Raw genomic sequence first — 22357 nt, forward strand, 5'->3', positions numbered from 1 at the left:
AGTTTAGTCGAAAATTCTTGTGCAACGTTAACGAAATTGAGGATATACGTTTTTCTGCGGACAAAGCTGAGATCGCTAGGTACGCAAGTTTTGTTCGTTCGGAACGTCTTCCCAGTAAACACGCAGGGCTCATTTCCGTAACAATTATATAATATTCTATATGTATATATTACAGATCATTAAAATGAAACTATAACGTATCAGTTATATCAATAACATAATAAATCTATAATTGTTGCATAGAATTGTTATGTAATTTTGTCGTTACTTTGTTATGTAACATTTTTACAGTTTTGTGAACGTTAATGTGCATACTCTAAAAGTTTCGTAAATGCTACGTAACTCTAACGACGTAAATGTAACGTTATAATAAATACGTAACATTTATACAGTTTTGTGAACGTTAATGTGCATACTCTAAAAGTTTCGTAAATGCTACGTAACTCTAACGACGTAATTGTAACGTTATAATAAATACGTAACATTTATGTATTTTTGTGAACGTAAATGTGCATACTCTAAAAGTTTCGTAAATGCTACGTAACTCTAACGACGTAATTGTAACGTTATAATAAATACGTAACATTTATGTATTTTGGTGAAATGTAAATGTGTATACTCTAAAAGTTTTATAAATGCTACGTAACTCTAATGACATAATTGAAACGTTATGTTAAATACGTACCAATTATGTATTTTGGTGAATGTAAATGTGTACACTCTAAAAACTTCATAAATGCTACATAACTCTAACGACATAAGTGTATCGTTATGTTAAACATGTAACATTAACATTATTTTATTGATGTCAATGTATACATTTTTGTTAAAACCTTGTAAAAAGAATTCGTAAAAGGAAGAGAATTATGCAGAAACAAGAAAATGAAAGATTTTGAGAGAGGAAAGTTGCGATATATTTATTTATAATTTAAAAGCGGTAACAATATATCAATCATGCCTTTTTTAGAGAAGAACTACAACATCACAAACGCGTGCTCCGTGCACACCATATACATTTATTGTGTGTGTACCACATTTGATTTTTTTTTGTGTGTATACAGGGTGATTCAAAACAACTTTTAGTTCTTAAAATGTCGTATTCTTGAATTAATTCTAAAACGATTTTTCCTTTATCAAAATTTTATCCGAAGCTTAGTTGTTAAATTATAATATATGTACACACACACACACACACACACATATGTAATACACAGACACACACGCACACGATAAATGCGTGTGGCGCACGCAAAGCGCACACTTGTAATGTCTAGTAATAACAAAATTTCCATATCGTATTACACATAAAAAAATATATACCATTGTTGACATTTTTGAGTGTTCTGAAAAGATGATAAATGCATATAATATCATTGAGAAAAACGTATTTGAAACATATTTTCTTAATATAGAGTTATAAATGTGGAAAATAAAATTATATATTAAAAAAAAAATTTTAAAATATGCACCAGATATCTTTTTTTGAATGATATATGTATACTATTTTTCTGTTATGTAACATTTATGAAATTTTTATAGTATACACATTTACATTTATCAAAATACATAATTGTTACGTATTTAACATAACATTTCAATTATATCATTAGAGTTACGTAACATGTATGAAACTTTTAGAGTATATACATTTACATTCACCAAAATACATAAATGTTATGTATATTTAACATAACGTGTCAATTATGTCGTTAAAATTACGTGGCATTCACGAAACTTTTAGAGTATACACATTTATGTTCACCAAATTGCATAAATGTTACATAATAGAGTAACGACAAAATGACATAACATTTCTATGTAACAATTATAGATTCATTACGTTATTGACATAACTGATACGTCATAGTTTTGTTTTGTTCATTTATAACATATAGAATATTATGTAATTATTAAGTAAATATACGTTTACTGAAATTTTTTACTTATGTTCTTTGTGCAAGACGCATAATTAGTAAATTTTTCTCTACATTATGCATCTGTGTAAGTTATGTGAACATGCCCTAGGGGGTAAGTCTGTGATTGGCTTATTGTTAGTCGTATTAAGTATACGTGCAAGCATAGACATAGTCGCTGCTACTTGCGAGCGAGAGAGAACGCAAGGAGCACGGAACAGAGTATGTCCTTTTCTACGTGTATCTTTACCCCCACTCCTTAAATAAAGGCAAACGCTCGGTCTAGATATACTATGTCTATGCGTGCAAGGCTGCGTTCGGAAACATCACTCGTGTGCACACGAGTGTCGTTCTATCTTTGTTATGTACCAAAAGTTAAACAAAGATAGAACGTCGCTCGTGTGCACACGGGTAATGTTTCCGAACGCAGCTCTAGTGCGCAATCATCGTACAAAGCATCCCAAGCTTCTGCGCGCTAGGCTTTACTTTTCAATATGGCCAAATCTACGAAAACAGTAGTTGTGCGTGTGAAAAAATTGTGTTGAAAGTGTGAACAGTATCGAGATATTGGTAAGTATGAAATAAATATTAACTTAATAATTAATGCCAACAAATGATAATTGTTGTCTTGTGGTAAAAAAGCTATGCTACAGATTGAATTCCTCTTGTGCAGTGAACAAAAGATACATCGCGTACCACGTGAAAACTGAAAACCACGTGCGCCTAACAAAGGACAAAGGACCTCGTGCCGGCGAAAGATACACCTAGTTTTGCCTCATTATTTTTATATTTTGGCATTTTTATAGTAAGTACGATTTATTTTATGCAACATTATTTTTCCCATGTTTTTTTTACAATATTTGTTGCACGGTCATATAATGAGAAAAACAAGAAATCTCTTATTTGCACTACTTTTTGAATCAGAAGCTTGAATATTTCGAGTGTAAAGTTACATCATTTCTTAATTATAGATTTTTTATTTTTTATTGCATTGCGGCATACTAAATTCCGGTTTATAATTTTTTTATAATGATCGTAATGGTAATTCCAATGATAAATGATATCAATTATGAAATATAGCTTTTATATTGTTGAACAAGATATCTGCATTAGAAAAAACTGTAGATATATTTTTTCGAATACTTCATATATTTTGAAAGTTTATTATTGACTGTTTTCATAATAATTTTTTGCAAATGAAATAGAATCTTATAATTAATAAATATTTTCTATGCATGAGTCTTAATTTTTCAATTTGGTATTTGATCGTGAATTAATTTGATGTAAACTGATTTTTATTCAAGTATAAAATATTTAAACATGATAGCATTAATTATTACAAGTCATTACATAATGAAGTTATAGGTCTTAAAAAATTGTAAATATTATGCGTGCAATATGCTTATATAATTACTTTAATTTATAATTTATAGTTTATAATAACATGCAACGTAACAAAAAAAATTATTCGTGTTTAATTAATTACAACACTAAAATACATTACAAAAATATTTCCGTTAAAAGACATTAAAAAATTATGTAGGTTGTTTCACCATAATTGTGAGAAATCAAATTTTTCATATATAAATGAAATACTATTTAAGAAACATAGATTGCATTTTTTCTGAAATTTTCTATTAGCGTCCTTAAAATATTACATAAATTATATTTTAATTATTGAATTAGTTTGTTTCGATAAAAAACTGCAAATGTCTTAAAACATTTTTTATTTGTCAAAATATTTTTAATTCTCCATATAAGCTTCCTATATATTGTTTCAGTGAAAAAGGAAAATATAATATAAACAATAATATCAGGCAAACCCAAACCTATATTCGTATACATAATCGCAATTCATCTATTTCCTATTGCTTTATAAAATTATATTATGTCCAAATCAAAATTAAGACTAGACATTAATTCTTTAACGCCAAGGCAGCGGCGACGTATTTTCTTAAAAAAATTTCGTAATATCTGCCAAATGACTATTAATTCAAATTTGGAAATTCAAAATAATATCGTAAGTTTATCGAATGGGCCAGGTAACATCGAACAATTACCTCAGCAGCAAAATGTACTAAAAGAAATTGATATCGATTATTCCAATGTAATGAACACTCATAAGTGTACAGAAAATAATCATGATTTAGTTTCTGAACATTCGGAAATTAGTATTGATAAAAATAGTCTTCAGTTAAGTATTTCAAGTGATAAATTTTCTAAAACAGAATTTTGTAAAACAGAACTTATTAACGACATCCGATTATGGGCTATTGAAAATCGTGTCAGTCATTCTGCTATTAGTAGTTTACTGAAAATTCTAGTAAAATACGGCCATAATGTTCCGATTGATGCTCGAACTCTATTTCAAACGCCCAAACAAGTAGACATTATTGAAATGACACCAGGAAAATATTATCATGCAGGTTTAGATGATAGTTTGAAAAAATCTATTCGTAAGCATTATTGTCGAAATAATTTACCATCTCAGATAAATATTAATGTGAATATAGATGGTCTTCCTTTAACAAAATCTTCTGGGAGTCAATTTTGGCCTATTTTAGGTAGTATAGTTGCAGATATTTACACCGAACCGTTTATAATTGGTGTTTATCATGGTTTTGAAAAGCCAAAATGTTGCAATACTTTTTTGAAATATTTTAAGGATGATTGTTTAGAAATTTTCCGAACTGGCATTGTAGAATACGGCAAAAAAATAACTGTGAAATTGAACGTATTTATCTGCGATGCTCCTGCAAAATCGTTTATCAAGGGGACTAAAGGACATAATGCGTATTTTGGATGCGGTAATTGTATTCAAGAGGGAGATTACATAGAAAATCGAGTAACGTACCCAGAAATTAATGCAATGTTAAGATCAGATGAATCTTTTAAATTAAGAAAACAAGAAGAACACCATAAAATCACTTCAAATCTTGAAGATTTAAACATTGGAATGGTTACTCAATTTCCTTTAGACTACATGCATCTCGTACTATTAGGAGTAATGAAAAAATTGTTGCAGTTTTGGATTAAAGGTAAACATAATGTTCGTATGGTTGCAACTCAGATAACTCTTGCTTCAACTTCTTTATTATCTATGTCATTATTCCTACCTAAGGAATTTGCTAGAAAGCCAAGGAAATTAGATGAGGTTGATCGCTTTAAAGCCACCGAATTAAGACAATTATTATTATATACTGGGCCAATAATCTTTTTTAAAAAATTATCACGTGATAAATATGTTCATTTTTTGAGTCTGAGCATAGCAATTCGAATTTTATGTAGCAAAGAATATTGCGTACAACTGCTTGATTATGCACACAGTTTATTATTGTATTTTGTTGAAAATTATTGCACATTATATGGTCGTCAATATTTATCATATAACGTTCATAATTTAATTCATTTGTGTTATTATGTAAAATTATGGGGAGTGTTAAATAAATTTAGTGCGTTTAAGTTCGAAAATTACATGCAAAAAATTAAATCAAGAATTAGATCTTCGAGTCGGCCATTAGAACAATTAGTCAATCGTTGTAAAGAAGAAGATAATTTTAATATAACAAATGTAGAAAAGAATTATCCAATACCAAAAGTACGTATTATAAATGGCAAAAAGATAATAAAATCAGTTCAATGTAAAGGTTTCTATCTAAGTACAAGAACTGCTGATAATTGTTGTCTTTTGTTAGATGGTACAACGATTTCACTTACGACAATTTATTTTAAAAATAAACAGATTTACATTATTGGCAAAAAGTATTTAAATATTAAATCATTTTTTCGCATTCCATGCAACTCTTTAAATATCGGAATTAAAAAAATTAACGAGTCACAGTATGAGTTAATTACTATTCCATTGTCTGATATTAAATTAAAATGTGTAAAACTGCCTTTATGTGACGAAGAAGCTGTGATCTTGCCTTTACTGCACCAACAAGATATATGTTTATGGCGAGTACTCATATTGATAGAATATATAATTGAAAACAATATTAAATTAATTAACAAGTTTTACTTTTTTACAGATTATTAATAATGGTAAAAAATTTCGCTGTCGTAACTTTTCCAAGCGATGGGAATAATGAAGAAGAGATCGTATCAGAAGTTCCATCTTTATGGCTTTCTTCCAATTTAACAGAATGCTGGTGGCCATCGGTAAAAAATATAAACATGTTTATTGTGAAACAAACTCCACCTGTTACTAATAATCCTAAATGGACACTTTATCCTATCAAATTTCATGGATATTATGGTAATTTATATTTTACTTCAGAATTTATGTAATTATTTTTTTAATATTTTAAAAAAATAATGTAATTTGTAAATTACGGTTTTGTCCTAATCAAGATTCATTAGATGAGGCTAGACAAAGAGCAACGAATTATTCTTCAAGCGATGAAAATAATACAAATCAAATAAAGAAGTCATGCACAAAACGGTCACTAAATACAGTTTATGATAATGAATCTGAATCTGATTCTGATGACTCACGTTCAATTATACCAAATCCACCATCAATCCACAATGTCTCACAATCAGCCAAAAATATTCAATCAATCTCAAATATTTTGGATTCAACAATTATTAATAATATTGATATGGAAATTCTTGATGGAACTATAGTACCTCACAAAAGTAATTTTTATTTTAATTCTTTTATTCCATTTTTATTATCTCTATAATAAAACGGTTTTTTTTTAAATTATAGTTATTGTTTATTATGAGTAATCTAATACTTTTTTAATATTTCTAGATATGCAGGATGTATATACGTTAGTGTCAGAAATGTCAGATAAAATGGAAGGTTTTGTATTTACTTTTTATCTTATAATTTTATTAATATCTCTTTATGGCATTGTTTACTCAATATTATTAATTTTTTAGATAATTTTGAAAAAATATGTACAGCTATAACTACAATTTCATTAGACATACAAACTATAGATATTCGTTTAAAAAACATAGAAACACAACATAACCAACATAAGTCTAAAGACTCTGCCAGGGATACATCAAATATACAAAAATCTTTTCCGTTTAAGAGTATAAATGAAATAATAGCTTTTGAAAAGAATTTATCAGAAAATGCAGATGAGTACAACAAATTTGTAAGTTTAATTAAGTTATTTAAATGCAAATTTTATTTAAATAGAATAATGTAAATTATATTATTGGTATGTTTTATTTCTAAAGATGCTGTATATATCTCGCATAGGCGGAGGGTCCGCTAAAAAAAATTTAATTCGTATATATCGAACTTTATTTTCTAATGAAGTTGCCAAGGTATCATCCTGGAAAGGACTACGTAATCATTTTAAAATAAGTAGTTTAAAGTTTATATTGACGGGAATACAAGGTAAAATATATTTTTATATTTATAAATAAATTTATAAAATATGCAATTTAATTTAATGTAAAATTTTTTTAATAATTCAGCAACAATTTTGGCTCAACATCAATTCACAAACAAAGAGTTTGAAGACATCACGAAAGAATGGTTTCGCCAAGGTGGTCAAAGGCTTAGCAGACAACAAAAAGACTCTGAAGAAGCAAATCCGCAAGTTATTTAAATGTCTCAAAAGCTTATTATTTTTTCATTATAATCTTTTTTCTTATTAGTCTATGAGGTTTCGGCTTATGATCTTTTTTTTATTGGCCTAGAGTCTTAATTAACATAAGAAATATTTTTTTTAACTAATGTTTTTTTTATATTGAATGATTTTAACACTAAACCTACCACGACTGGTTAAACAATCGGTCAAAACGTTATCAAAGTTTAAAAATTTCTGCATTTGGTATAAATAAGTTGTCGGTAGATTTAGTGTTAAATACTTAAGTTTTTAAATTTTTATGTTCTAAAATCTAAAATCATAGTCTGCACTCTTTTCATTTTGAGTTCTCAACGTCATTATTTGAGTTAAATACTTCTTTTAGGAGAATTAGTAGAATTAAAGTATGCATTATGTTGATACATTTAATAGTTTATCTAACAATCTTTTTAATTACAAAAAGTATAATTGCTTTATTGTTTTTCTTTCAAATGAAAATCGAATTGCGTTTCCATTTTTGTTTAAATTAGATTTATTCTAACGGTACACACTTATATTATTAACAAATGTGTTATAATTAACGAATCATACATGAATCTCAAAGATTTTGACAAGTGTGTTTATGAAAAGTTTATGGATGTAAAAATTATAGTTTTCATGTGGGGAGAAGCCTAAAAAACTCATTTCTTATTGATGTATAGCGTTAAAACAAAAAATAATATCGCGAATACTCGAGTGTACCGTGAAGTTTAAATTTATCATATTAATTACTATTATAATAAATTTATAATTTATAATATTTCTAAATTTAATTAATTTATAATATTATTAATTGTTATTAGTGTACTATATTTTGCAACAAAATTAGGAAATTATTGTACTTCGGCGTAAAAAGGCGTAGAAAGGATGAAATTCAAATTGATATACTTTTCGAAAAAATTATCACAGAATGATATTTAAAACAGATTTTAAAGCTAGAAAACATAACTTTCCAATGCTCTAACGGAGATTTTTCTAACGATTTTTCTTATACAGATTTTATTACAAGTGGTGCTACTTTAAAATGAGCTTTGTAATTGTAGAAAAAAACTTCAACTTTAATAGGCGAGTACGTAGAGAACAATTTTTTCATCAATTCTATTAATTGTAATAAAACTTAACATTTTCTCTTTAAAATGCTTTTTTTAAACAGTTCTACGACCATATGACATTTTTTTTGCAAAAATACGTGAATTTGATTCTTTTTAATTTTGTGATTCTAATTGTTTGCAAAGTATATTAATTAATACAATATAAGTGCAATTTGTTATTTAAGTTTGAAATTATTATTAGCTATTAGTATATTTAAAGTTTTCTCTTAAAAAAAATATCTAAAATTATGTAATATAATTTAAATTATCATTATAATTGTAATTTGAAACAAAAATTAATTTTATAAATATTAATAATATTTGTTAAAAGATTTATTCATAAATTTGTTACAAGATTCATTTATTTAACAATTTAGCATATGTGGAAATAAAGAGTTGTTCAAGAAATCAAGTTTTTATTGTTATATATATCCATATCTTTATATATACACGATTTTCTAAACATAAATAATATAAGTTAATTCTCTTAATTTTAATAAAAAAACAACCATTAGTAATTTTATCCAATCAATAATTTTGCGCTGTATATTCAACTATAGCAGAATAGTTTCTTCATTTTAATCATTGATAAATATATATGTATTATTAATATATATATTTATCAATGATTAGACTGAAAAAAGACTATTCTATTATAGTTACTTAATTTCATGTCTAAATTTTAGATATTTGTTATTTGTTATTATCATTTTGTTACATATTATATACAGCATAGTGTTGCTGTATATAATACGTGACATTTTGATCTAAATGTTACCTGTAAATTACATAATGGTTACTAGAACAGATAATATGTGTTCTGTAAATAATATATAAATATTACAGAACAGTGTGTACTAAATTCTATTATAATGACGTAATTTTATATCTAAATTTTATGTATCTATTACGTATTATATACAGGCATAATGTTGCTGATATTTTCATCTAAACATCATTTAAAAGTTGACATAATCGTTACCATATCTGTTCTCTCAATGTTACAGAACAGTGTTTACTATGTTCTGTTACAGTTACGTAATTTATATATATAAATTTTATGTATCTATTACGTTTTAAAAGTTGACATAATGGTTACCATATCTGTTCTGTCAATGTTATGTAAATGTTACAGAACAGTGTTTACTATGTTCTGTTATAGTTATGTAATTTCATATATAAATTTTATGTATCTATTACATTTTAATTTCATGTATCTATTATGTTTGATATACAAGAATAATGTTGCTGACATTTCCATCTAAACGTTACTTAATCGTGGACATAACGGTTACCACAACAGCGAACAGCTGTTTTGTAAATGTTCTGTAAAAGTTACAAAACAGTGTTTATTGGGTTAGTTACGTGTCAGTAAGAGTGAGTTTAGTCGAAAATTCTTGTGCAACGTTAACGAAATTGAGGATATACGTTTTTCTGCGGACAAAGCTGAGATCGCTAGGTACGCAAGTTTTGTTCGTTCGGAACGTCTTAGTTACGTGTCAGTAAGTGAGTTTAGTCGAAAATTCTTGTAAAACATTAAGGAAGTTGAGGATATACGTTTTTTTGCGCACAAAGCTGAGATCGCTATGTACGCAAGTTTTGGTCGTTCGGAACGTCTTAGTTACGTGTCAGTAAGTGAGATTTGTCTAAAATACTTGTGCAACATCAAGGAAATTGAGAAGAACCGCTTCACGGCATACATTGTTAAAATCGCTATGTACGCAAGTTTTGATCGTTCGGAACGTCTTAGTTACGTGTCAGTAAGTGAGATTTGTCTAAAATTCTTGTACAACATCAAGGAAGTTGAGGATATACGTTTTTCTGCGCACAAAGCTGAGATCGCTATGTACGCAAGTTTTGATCGTTCGGAACGTCTTAGTTACGTGTCAGTAAGTGAGTTTAGTCGAAAATTCTTGTGCAACGTTAACGAAATTGAGGATATACGTTTTTCTGCGGACAAAGCTGAGATCGCTAGGTACGCAAGTTTTGTTCGTTCGGAACGTCTTAGTTACGTGTCAGTAAGTGAGTTTAGTCGAAAATTCTTGTAAAACATTAAGAAAGTTGAGGATATACGTTTTTTTGCGCACAAAGCTGAGATCGCTTTGTACGCAAGTTTTGGTCGTTCGGAACGTCTTAGTTACGTGTCAGTAAGTGAGATTTGTCTAAAATACTTGTGCAACATCAATGAAATTGAGAAGAACTGCTTCACGGCATACATTGTTAAAATCGCTATGTACGCAAGTTTTGATCGTTCGGAACGTCTTAGTTACGTGTCAGTAAGTGAGATTTGTCTAAAATTCTTGTACAACATCAAGGAAGTTGAGGATATACGTTTTTCTGCGCACAAAGCTGAGATCGCTATGTACGCAAGTTTTGATCGTTCGGAACGTCTTAGTTACGTGTCAGTAAGTGAGATTTGTCTAAAATACTTGTGCAACATCAAGCAAATTGAGAAGAACCGCTTCACGGCATACATTGTTAAAATCGCTATGTACGCAAGTTTTGTTCGTTCGGAACGTCTTAGTTACGTGTCAGTAAGTGAGTTTAGTCGAAAATTCTTGTGCAACGTTAACGAAATTGAGGATATACGTTTTTCTGCGGACAAAGCTGAGATCGCTAGGTACGCAAGTTTTGTTCGTTCGGAACGTCTTAGTTACTTGTCAGTAAGTGAGATTTGTCTAAAATTCGTGTGCAACATCAAGGAAATTGAGAAGAACCGCTTCACGTCGTACATTGTTAAAATCGCTATTTACGCAAGTTTTGTTCATTCGGAACGTTTTAGTTACGTGTCAGTAAGTGAGATTTGTCTAAAATTCTTGTGCAACATCAAGGAAATTGAGAAGAACCGCTTCACGGCATACATTGTTAAAATCGCTATGTACGCAAGTTTTGATCGTTCGGAACGTCTTAGTTACGTGTCAGTAAGTGAGTTTAGTCGAAAATTCTTGTACAACATTAAGGAAGTTGAGGATATACGTTTTTCTGCGCACAAAGCTGAGATCGCTAGGTACGCAAGTTTTGTTCGTTCGGAACGTCTTAGTTACTTGTCAGTAAGTGAGATTTGTCTAAAATTCGTGTGCAACATCAAGGAAATTAAGAAGAACCGCTTCACGGCGTACATTGTTAAAATCGCTATGTACGCAAGTTTTGTTCGTTCGGAACGTCTTAGTTACGTGTCAGTAAGTGAGTTTAGTCGAAAAATCTTGTACAACGTTAACGAAATTGAGGATGTACGTTTTTCTGCGCACAAAGCTGAGATCGCTATGTACGCAAGTTTTGTTTGTTCGGAACGTCTTAGTTACGTGTCAGTAAGTGAGTTTAGTCAAAAATTCTTGTACAACATCAAGGAAGTTGAGGATATACGTTTTTCTGCGGACAAAGCTGAGATCGCTAGGTACGCAAGTTTTGTTCGTTCGGAACGTCTTAGTTACTTGTCAGTAAGTGAGATTTGTCTAAAATTCGTGTGCAACATCAAGGAAATTGAGAAGAACCGCTTCACGGCGTACATTGTTAAAATCGCTATGTACGCAAGTTTTGTTCATTCGGAACGTCTTAGTTACGTGTCAGTAAGTGAGATTTGTTTAAAATTCTTGTGCAACATCAAGGAAATTGAGAAGAACCGCCTCACGGCATACATTGTTAAAATCGCTATGTACGCAAGTTTTGGTCGTTCGGAACGTCTTAGTTACGTGTCAGTAAGTGAGTTTAGTCGAAAATTCATGTGCAACGTTAACGAAATTGAGGATATACGTTTTTCTGCGCACAAAGCTGAGATCGCTATGTACGCAAGTTTTGGTCGTTCGGAACGTCTTAGTTACGTGTCAGTAAGTGTGTTTAGTCGAAAATTCTTGTACAACGTTAACGAAATTGAGGATATACGTTTTTCTGCGCACAAAGCTGAGATCGCTATGTACGCAAGTTTTGGTCGTTCGGAACGTCTTAGTTACGTGTCAGTAAGTGAGATTTGTCTAAAATACTTGTGCAACATCAAGGAAATTGAGAAGAACCGCTTCACGGCATACATTGTTAAAATCGCTATGTACGCAAGTTTTGATCGTTCGGAACGTCTTAGTTACGTGTCAGTAAGTGAGATTTGTCTAAAATTCTTGTACAACATCAAGGAAGTTGAGGATATACGTTTTTCTGCGCACAAAGCTGAGATCGCTATGTACGCAAGTTTTGATCGTTCGGAACGTCTTAGTTACGTGTCAGTAAGTGAGATTTGTCTAAAATACTTGTGCAACATCAAGCAAATTGAGAAGAACCGCTTCACGGCATACATTGTTAAAATCGCTATGTACGCAAGTTTTGTTAGTTTGAAACGTCTTAGTTACGTGTCAGTAAGTGAGTTTAGTCGAAAATTCTTGTACAACGTTAACGAAATTGAGGATATACGTTTTTCTGCGGACAAAGCTGAGATCGCTAGGTACGCAAGTTTTGTTCGTTCGGAACGTCTTAGTTACTTGTCAGTAAGTGAGATTTGTCTAAAATTCGTGTGCAACATCAAGGAAATTGAGAAGAACCGCTTCACGGCGTACATTGTTAAAATCGCTATGTACGCAAGTTTTGTTCATTCGGAACGTCTTAGTTACGTGTCAGTAAGTGAGATTTGTCTAAAATTCTTGTGCAACATCAAGGAAATTGAGAAGAACCGCTTCACGGCGTACATTGTTAAAATCGCTATGTACGCAAGTTTTGTTCATTCGGAACGTCTTAGTTACGTGTCAGTAAGTGAGATTTGTCTAAAATTCTTGTGCAACATCAAGGAAATTGAGAAGAACCGCCTCACGGCATACATTGTTAAAATCGCTACGTACGCAAGTTTTGGTCGTTCGGAACGTCTTAGTTACGTGTCAGTAAGTGAGTTTAGTCGAAAATTCATGTGCAACGTTAACGAAATTGAGGATATACGTTTTTCTGCGCACAAAGCTGAGATCGCTATGTACGCAAGTTTTGGTCGTTCGGAACGTCTTAGTTACGTGTCAGTAAGTGAGTTTAGTCGAAAATTCTTGTACAACGTTAACGAAATTGAGGATATACGTTTTTCTGCGCACAAAGCTGAGATCGCTATGTACGCAAGTTTTGGTCGTTCGGAACGTCTTAGTTACGTGTCAGTAAGTGAGATTTGTCTAAAATTCTTGTGCAACATCAAGGAAATTGAGAAGAACCGCTTCACGGCGTACATTGTTAAAATCGCTATGTACGCAAGTTTTGTTCATTCGGAACGTCTTAGTTACGTGTCAGTAAGTGAGATTTGTCTAAAATTCTTGTGCAACATCAAGGAAATTGAGAAGAACCGCTTCACGGCGTACATTGTTAAAATCGCTATGTACGCAAGTTTTGTTCGTTCGGAACGTTTTAGTTACGTGTCAGTAAGTGAGTTTAGTCGAAAATTCTTGTGCAACGTAAACGAAATTGAGGATATACGTTTTTCTGCGGACAAAGCTGAGATCGCTATGTACGCAAGTTTTGGTCGTTCGGAACGTCTTAGTTACGTGTCAGTAAGTGAGATTTGTCTAAAATTCTTGTGCAACATCAAGGAAATTGAGAAGAACCGCTTCACGGCGTACATTGTTAAAATCGCTATGAACGCAAGTTTTGTTCATTCGGAACGTCTTAGTTACGTGTCAGTAAGTGAGATTTGCCTAAAATTCTTGTGCAACATCAAGGAAATTGAGAAGAACCGCTTCACGTCATACATTGTTAAAATCGCTATGTACCCAAGTTTTGTTCGTGCGGAACGTCTTAGTTACGTGTCAGTAAGTGAGATTTGTCTAAAATACTTGTGCAACATCAAGCAAATTGAGAAGAACCGCTTCACGGCATACATTGTTAAAATCGCTATGTACGCAAGTTTTGATCGTTCGGAACGTCTTAGTTACGTGTCAGTAAGTGAGTTTAGTCGAAAATTCATGTGCAACGTTAACGAAATTGAGGATATACGTTTTTCTGCGCACAAAGCTGAGATCGCTATGTACGCAAGTTTTGGTCGTTCGGAACGTCTTAGTTACGTGTCAGTAAGTGTGTTTAGTCGAAAATTCTTGTACAACGTTAACGAAATTGAGGATATACGTTTTTCTGCGCACAAAGCTGAGATCGCTATGTACGCAAGTTTTGGTCGTTCGGAACGTCTTAGTTACGTGTCAGTAAGTGAGATTTGTCTAAAATACTTGTGCAACATCAAGGAAATTGAGAAGAACCGCTTCACGGCATACATTGTTAAAATCGCTATGTACGCAAGTTTTGATCGTTCGGAACGTCTTAGTTACGTGTCAGTAAGTGAGATTTGTCTAAAATTCTTGTACAACATCAAGGAAGTTGAGGATATACGTTTTTCTGCGCACAAAGCTGAGATCGCTATGTACGCAAGTTTTGATCGTTCGGAACGTCTTAGTTACGTGTCAGTAAGTGAGATTTGTCTAAAATACTTGTGCAACATCAAGCAAATTGAGAAGAACCGCTTCACGGCATACATTGTTAAAATCGCTATGTACGCAAGTTTTGTTAGTTTGAAACGTCTTAGTTACGTGTCAGTAAGTGAGTTTAGTCGAAAATTCTTGTGCAACGTTAACGAAATTGAGGATATACGTTTTTCTGCGGACAAAGCTGAGATCGCTAGGTACGCAAGTTTTGTTCGTTCGGAACGTCTTAGTTACTTGTCAGTAAGTGAGATTTGTCTAAAATTCGTGTGCAACATCAAGGAAATTGAGAAGAACCGCTTCACGGCGTACATTGTTAAAATCGCTATGTACGCAAGTTTTGTTCATTCGGAACGTCTTAGTTACGTGTCAGTAAGTGAGATTTGTCTAAAATTCTTGTGCAACATCAAGGAAATTGAGAAGAACCGCTTCACGGCGTACATTGTTAAAATCGCTATGTACGCAAGTTTTGTTCATTCGGAACGTCTTAGTTACGTGTCAGTAAGTGAGATTTGTCTAAAATTCTTGTGCAACATCAAGGAAATTGAGAAGAACCGCTTCACGGCATACATTGTTAAAATCGCTATGTACGCAAGTTTTGATCGTTCGGAACGTCTTAGTTACGTGTCAGTAAGTGAGTTTAGTCGAAAATTCTTGTACAACATTAAGGAAGTTGAGGATATACGTTTTTCTGCGCACAAAGCTGAGATCGCTATGTACGCAAGTTTTGTCCGTTCGGAACGTCTTAGTTACGTGTCAGTAAGTGAGATTTGTTTAAAATTCTTGTGCAACATCAAGGAAATTGAGAAGAACCGCCTCACGGCATACATTGTTAAAATCGCTATGTACGCAAGTTTTTGTCGTTCGGAACGTCTTAGTTACGTGTCAGTAAGTGAGTTTAGTCGAAAATTCATGTGCAACGTTAACGAAATTGAGTATATACGTTTTGCAGCGCACAAAGCTGAGATCGCTATGTACGCAAGTTTTGGTCGTTCGGAACGTCTTAGTTACGTGTCAGTAAGTGAGTTTAGTCGAAAATTCTTGTATAACGTTAACGAAATTGAGGATATACGTTTTTCTGCGCACAAAGCTGAGATCGCTATGTACGCAAGTTTTGGTCGTTCGGAACGTCTTAGTTACGTGTCAGTAAGTGAGATTTGTCTAAAATTCTTGTGCAACATCAAGGAAATTGAGAAGAACCGCTTCACGGCGTACATTGTTAAAATCGCTATGTACGCAAGTTTTGTTCATTCGGAACGTCTTAGTTACGTGTCAGTAAGTGAGATTTGTCTAAAATTCTTGTGCAACATCAAGGAAATTGAGAAGAACCGCTTCACGGCATACATTGTTAAAATCGCTATGTACGAAAGTTTTGTTCGTTCGGAACGTCTTAGTTACGTGTCAGTAAGTGAGTTTAGTCGAAAAATCTTGTACAACGTTAACGAAATTGAGGATATACGTTTTTCAGCGCACAAAGCTGAGATCGCTATGTACGCAAGTTTTAATCGTTCGGAACGTCTTAGTTACGTGTCAGTAAGTGAGATTTGTCTAAAATTCTTGTACAACATCAAGGAAGTTGAGGATATACGTTTTTCAGCGCACAAAGCTGAGATCGCTATGTACGCAAGTTTTGATTGTTCGGATCGTCTTAGTAACGTGTCAGTAAGTGAGATTTGTCTAAAATTCTTGTGCAACATCAAGGAAATTGAGAAGAACCGCTTCACGGCATACATTGTTAAAATCGCTATGTACGCAAGTTTTGATCGTTCGGAACGTCTTAGTTACGTGTCAGTAAGTGAGATTTGTCTAAAATTCTTGTACAACGTTAACGAAATTGAGGATATACGTTTTTCAGCGCACAAAGCTGAGATCGCTATGTACGCAAGTTTTGTTTGTTCGGAACGTGTTAGTTACGTGTCAGTAAGTGAGATTTGTCTAAAATTCTTGTGCAACATCAAGGAAATTGAGAAGAACCGCTTCACGGCGTACATTGTTAAAATCGCTATGAACGCAAGTTTTGTTCATTCGGAACGTCTTAGTTACGTGTCAGTAAGTGAGATTAGTCGAAAATTCTTGTACAACGTTAATGAAATTGAGGATATACGGTTTTCTGCGCACAAAGCTGAGATCGCTATGTACGCAAGTTTTGGTCGTTCGGAACGTCTTAGTTACGTGTCAGTAGGTGAGATTTGTCTAAAATTCTTGTACAACATTAAGAAAATTGAGGATATACGTTTTGCTGCGCACAAAGCTGAGATCGCTATGTACGCAAGTTTTGGTCGCTCGGAACGTCTTAGTTACGTGTCAGTAAGTGAGTTTAGTTGAAAATTCATGTGCAACATCAAGGAAGTTGAGGATATACGTTTTTCTGCGCACAAAGCTGAGATTACTATGTACGCAAGTTTTGTTCGTTCGGAACGTCTTAGTTACGTGTCAGTAAGTGAGTTTAGTCGAAAATTCTTGTACAACATTAAGGAAGTTGAGGATATACGTTTTTCTGCGCACAAAGCTGAGATCGCTATGTACGCAAGTTTTGGTCGCTCGGAACGTCTTAGTTACGTGTCAGTAAGTGAGTTTAGTCGAAAATTCTTGTACAACATTAAGGAAGTTGGGATATACGTTTTTCTGCGCACAAAGCTGAGATCGCTATGTACGCAAGTTTTGTTCGTTCGGAACGTCTTAGTTACTTGTCAGTAAGTGAGATTTGTCTAAAATTCTTGTGCAACATCAAGGAAACTGAGAAGAACCACTTCACGGCGTACATTATTAAAATCGCTATGTACGCAAGTTTTGTTCATTCGGAACGTCTTAGTTACGTGTCAGTAAGTGAGATTTGCCTAAAATTCTTGTGCAACATCAAGGAAATTGAGAAGAACCGCTTCACGGCATACATTGTTAAAATCGCTATGTACCCAAGTTTTGTTCGTTCGGAACGTCTTAGTTACGTGTCAGTAAGTGAGATTTGTCTAAAATACTTGTGCAACATCAAGCAAATTGAGAAGAACCGCTTCACGGCATACATTGTTAAAATCGCTATGTACGCATGTTTTGATCGTTCGGAACGTCTTAGTTACGTGTCAGTAAGTGAGTTTAGTCGAAAATTCTTGTACAACATTAAGGAAGTTGAGGATATACGTTTTTCTGCGCACAAAGCTGAGATCGCTATGTACGCAAGTTTTGTCCGTTCGGAACGTCTTAGTTACGTGTCAGTAAGTGAGATTTGTCTAAAATTCTTGTGCAACATCAAGGAAATTGAGAAGAACCGCCTCACGGCATACATTGTTAAAATCGCTACGTACGCAAGTTTTGGTCGTTCGGAACGTCTTAGTTACGTGTCAGTAAGTGAGTTTAGTCGAAAATTCATGTGCAACGTTAACGAAATTGAGGATATACGTTTTTCTGCGCACAAAGCTGAGATCGCTATGTACGCAAGTTTTGGTCGTTCGGAACGTCTTAGTTACGTGTCAGTAAGTGAGTTTAGTCGAAAATTCTTGTACAACGTTAACGAAATTGAGGATATACGTTTTTCTGCGCACAAAGCTGAGATCGCTATGTACGCAAGTTTTGGTCGTTCGGAACGTCTTAGTTACGTGTCAGTAAGTGAGATTTGTCTAAAATTCTTGTGCAACATCAAGGAAATTGAGAAGAACCGCTTCACGGCGTACATTGTTAAAATCGCTATGTACGCAAGTTTTGTTCATTCGGAACGTCTTAGTTACGTGTCAGTAAGTGAGATTTGTCTAAAATTCTTGTGCAACATCAAGGAAATTGAGAAGAACCGCTTCACGGCGTACATTGTTAAAATCGCTATGTACGCAAGTTTTGTTCGTTCGGAACGTTTTAGTTACGTGTCAGTAAGTGAGTTTAGTCGAAAATTCTTGTGCAACGTAAACGAAATTGAGGATATACGTTTTTCTGCGGACAAAGCTGAGATCGCTATGTACGCAAGTTTTGGTCGTTCGGAACGTCTTAGTTACGTGTCAGTAAGTGAGATTTGTCTAAAATTCTTGTGCAACATCAAGGAAATTGAGAAGAACCGCTTCACGGCGTACATTGTTAAAATCGCTATGAACGCAAGTTTTGTTCATTCGGAACGTCTTAGTTACGTGTCAGTAAGTGAGATTTGCCTAAAATTCTTGTGCAACATCAAGGAAATTGAGAAGAACCGCTTCACGTCATACATTGTTAAAATCGCTATGTACCCAAGTTTTGTTCGTGCGGAACGTCTTAGTTACGTGTCAGTAAGTGAGATTTGTCTAAAATACTTGTGCAACATCAAGCAAATTGAGAAGAACCGCTTCACGGCATACATTGTTAAAATCGCTATGTACGCAAGTTTTGATCGTTCGGAACGTCTTAGTTACGTGTCAGTAAGTGAGTTTAGTCGAAAATTCATGTGCAACGTTAACGAAATTGAGGATATACGTTTTTCTGCGCACAAAGCTGAGATCGCTATGTACGCAAGTTTTGGTCATTCGGAACGTCTAAGTTACGTGTCAGTAAGTGAGTTTAGTCGAAAATTCTTGTACAACGTTAACGAAATTGAGGATATACGTTTTTCTGCGCACAAAGCAGAGATCGCTATGTACGCAAGTTTTGGTCGTTCGGAACGTCTTAGTTACGTGTCAGTAAGTGAGATTTGTCTAAAATACTTGTGCAACGTCAAGCAAATTGTGAAGAACCGCTTCACGGCATACATTGTTAAAATCGCTATGTACGCAAGTTTTATTCGTTCGGAACGTCTTAGTTACGTGTCAGTAAGTGAGTTTAGTCGAAAAATCTTGTACAACGTTAACGAAATTGAGGATGTACGTTTTTCTGCGCACAAAGCTGAGATCGCTATGTACGCAAGTTTTGGTCGTTCGGAACGTCTTAGTTACGTGTCAGTAAGTGAGATTTGTCTAAAATTCTTGTACAACATCAAGGAAGTTGAGGATATACGTTTTTCTGCGCACAAAGCTGAGATCGCTATGTACGCAAGTTTTGATCGTTCGGAACGTCTTAGTTACGTGTCAGTAAGTGAGTTTAGTCGAAAATTCTTGTACAACGTTAACGAAATTGAGGATATACGTTTTTCAGCGCACAAAGCTGAGATCGCTATGTACGCAAGTTTTGTTTGTTCGGAACGTCTTAGTTACGTGTCAGTAAGTGAGTTTAGTCGAAAATTCTTGTACAACATTAAGGAAGTTGAGGATATACGTTTTTTTGCGCACAAAGCTGAGATCGCTATGTACGCAAGTTTTGGTCGTTCGGAACGTCTTAGTTACGTGTCAGTAAGTGAGATTTGTCTAAAATTCTTGTGCAACATCAAGGAAATTGAGAAGAACCGCTTCACGGCGTACATTGTTAAAATCGCTATGTACGCAAGTTTTGTTCATTCGGAACGTCTTAGTTACGTGTCAGTAAGTGAGATTTGTCTAAAATTCTTGTGCAACATCAAGGAAATTGAGAAGAACCGCCTCACGGCATACATTGTTAAAATCGCTATTTACGCAAGTTTTGGTCGTTCGGAACGTCTTAGTTACGTGTCAGTAAGTGAGTTTAGTCGAAAATTCTTGTACAACATTAAGGAAGTTGAGGATATACGTTTTTCTGCGCACAAAGCTGAGATCGCTATGTACGCAAGTTTTGGTCGTTCGGAACGTCTTAGTTACGTGTCAGTAAGTGAGATTTGTCTAAAATACTTGTGCAACATCAAGGAAATTGAGAAGAACCGCTTCACGGCATACATTGTTAAAACCGCTATGTACGCAAGTTCTGATCGTTCGGAACGTCTTAGTTACGTGTCAGTAAGTGAGATTTGTCTAAAATTCTTGTACAACATCAAGGAAGTTGAGGATATACGTTTTTCTGCGCACAAAGCTGAGATCGCTATGTACGCAAGTTTTGATCGTTCGGAACGTCTTAGTTACGTGTCAGTAAGTGAGATTTGTCTAAAATACTTGTGCAACATCAAGCAAATTGAGAAGAACCGCTTCACGGCATACATTGTTAAAATCGCTATGTACGCAAGTTTTGTTAGTTTGAAACGTCTTAGTTACGTGTCAGTAAGTGAGTTTAGTCGAAAATTCTTGTGCAACGTTAACGAAATTGAGGATATACGTTTTTCTGCGGACAAAGCTGAGATCGCTAGGTACGCAAGTTTTGTTCGTTCGGAACGTCTTAGTTACTTGTCAGTAAGTGAGATTTGTCTAAAATTCGTGTGCAACATCAAGGAAATTGAGAAGAACCGCTTCACGGCGTACATTATTAAAATCGCTATGTACGCAAGTTTTGTTCATTCGGAACGTCTTAGTTACGTGTCAGTAAGTGAGATTTGTCTAAAATTCTTGTGCAACATCAAGGAAATTGAGAAGAACCGCTTCACGGCGTACATTGTTAAAATCGCTATGTACGCAAGTTTTGTTCATTCGGAACGTCTTAGTTACGTGTCAGTAAGTGAGATTTGTCTAAAATTCTTGTGCAACATCAAGGAAATTGAGAAGAACCGCTTCACGGCATACATTGTTAAAATCGCTATGTACGCAAGTTTTGATCGTTCGGAACGTCTTAGTTACGTGTCAGTAAGTGAGTTTAGTCGAAAATTCTTGTACAACATTAAGGAAGTTGAGGATATACGTTTTTCTGCGCACAAAGCTGAGATCGCTATGTACGCAAGTTTTGTCCGTTCGGAACGTCTTAGTTACGTGTCAGTAAGTGAGATTTGTTTAAAATTCTTGTGCAACATCAAGGAAATTGAGAAGAACCGCCTCACGGCATACATTGTTAAAATCGCTATGTACGCAAGTTTTTGTCGTTCGGAACGTCTTAGTTACGTGTCAGTAAGTGAGTTTAGTCGAAAATTCATGTGCAACGTTAACGAAATTGAGTATATACGTTTTTCTGCGCACAAAGCTGAGATCGCTATGTACGCAAGTTTTGGTCGTTCGGAACGTCTTAGTTACGTGTCAGTAAGTGAGTTTAGTCGAAAATTCTTGTACAACGTTAACGAAATTGAGGATATACGTTTTTCTGCGCACAAAGCTGAGATCGCTATGTACGCAAGTTTTGGTCGTTCGGAACGTCTTAGTTACGTGTCAGTAAGTGAGATTTGTCTAAAATTCTTGTGCAACATCAAGGAAATTGAGAAGAACCGCTTCACGGCGTACATTGTTAAAATCGCTATGTACGCAAGTTTTGTTCATTCGGAACGTCTTAGTTACGTGTCAGTAAGTGAGATTTGTCTAAAATTCTTGTGCAACATCAAGGAAATTGAGAAGAACCGCTTCACGGCATACATTGTTAAAATCGCTATGTACGAAAGTTTTGTTCGTTCGGAACGTCTTAGTTACGTGTCAGTA

At 33.7% G+C, this 22357-nt stretch overlaps 1 protein-coding gene across 5 annotated transcripts; it reads left to right on the forward strand.

The window, feature by feature from the left end:
* The first annotated feature begins 1872 nt into the window (after window positions 1-1872).
* LOC138942681 (uncharacterized) lies at window positions 1873-7538 on the forward strand. Of its 5 annotated transcripts, XM_070313089.1 has the most exons (8): window positions 1873-2483; window positions 2587-2718; window positions 5945-6171; window positions 6267-6554; window positions 6673-6723; window positions 6804-7027; window positions 7113-7275; window positions 7356-7538. In XM_070313089.1, the coding sequence occupies exons 3-8, from the start codon at window positions 5955-5957 to the stop codon at window positions 7487-7489; spliced, it is 1077 nt and encodes a 358-aa protein (XP_070169190.1). In that variant the 5' UTR covers window positions 1873-2483; window positions 2587-2718; window positions 5945-5954; the 3' UTR covers window positions 7490-7538. The 5 variants fall into 5 exon arrangements, with proteins under 5 accessions (XP_070169190.1, XP_070169189.1, XP_070169191.1 ...); XM_070313090.1 differs by lacking the exons at window positions 1873-2483; window positions 2587-2718 and adding an exon at window positions 5784-5870; XM_070313091.1 differs by lacking the exons at window positions 1873-2483; window positions 2587-2718 and having other exon boundaries at window positions 6011-6074; window positions 6276-6554.
* Window positions 7539-22357: the final 14819 nt, after the last annotated feature.

Source organism: Polyergus mexicanus, unplaced genomic scaffold, assembly GCF_030449975.1.
Source record: "Polyergus mexicanus isolate NDT 795.1 unplaced genomic scaffold, iyPolMexi1.0 SCAF_23, whole genome shotgun sequence".
Taxonomy (NCBI): Eukaryota; Metazoa; Arthropoda; class Insecta; order Hymenoptera; family Formicidae; genus Polyergus; species Polyergus mexicanus.

Excerpts from the sequence above, each read along its gene's own strand:
- LOC138942681 (XM_070313088.1), top strand. The coding sequence starts at position 3,802 with ATGTCCAAATCAAAATTAAGACTAGACATTAATTCTTTAACGCCAAGG.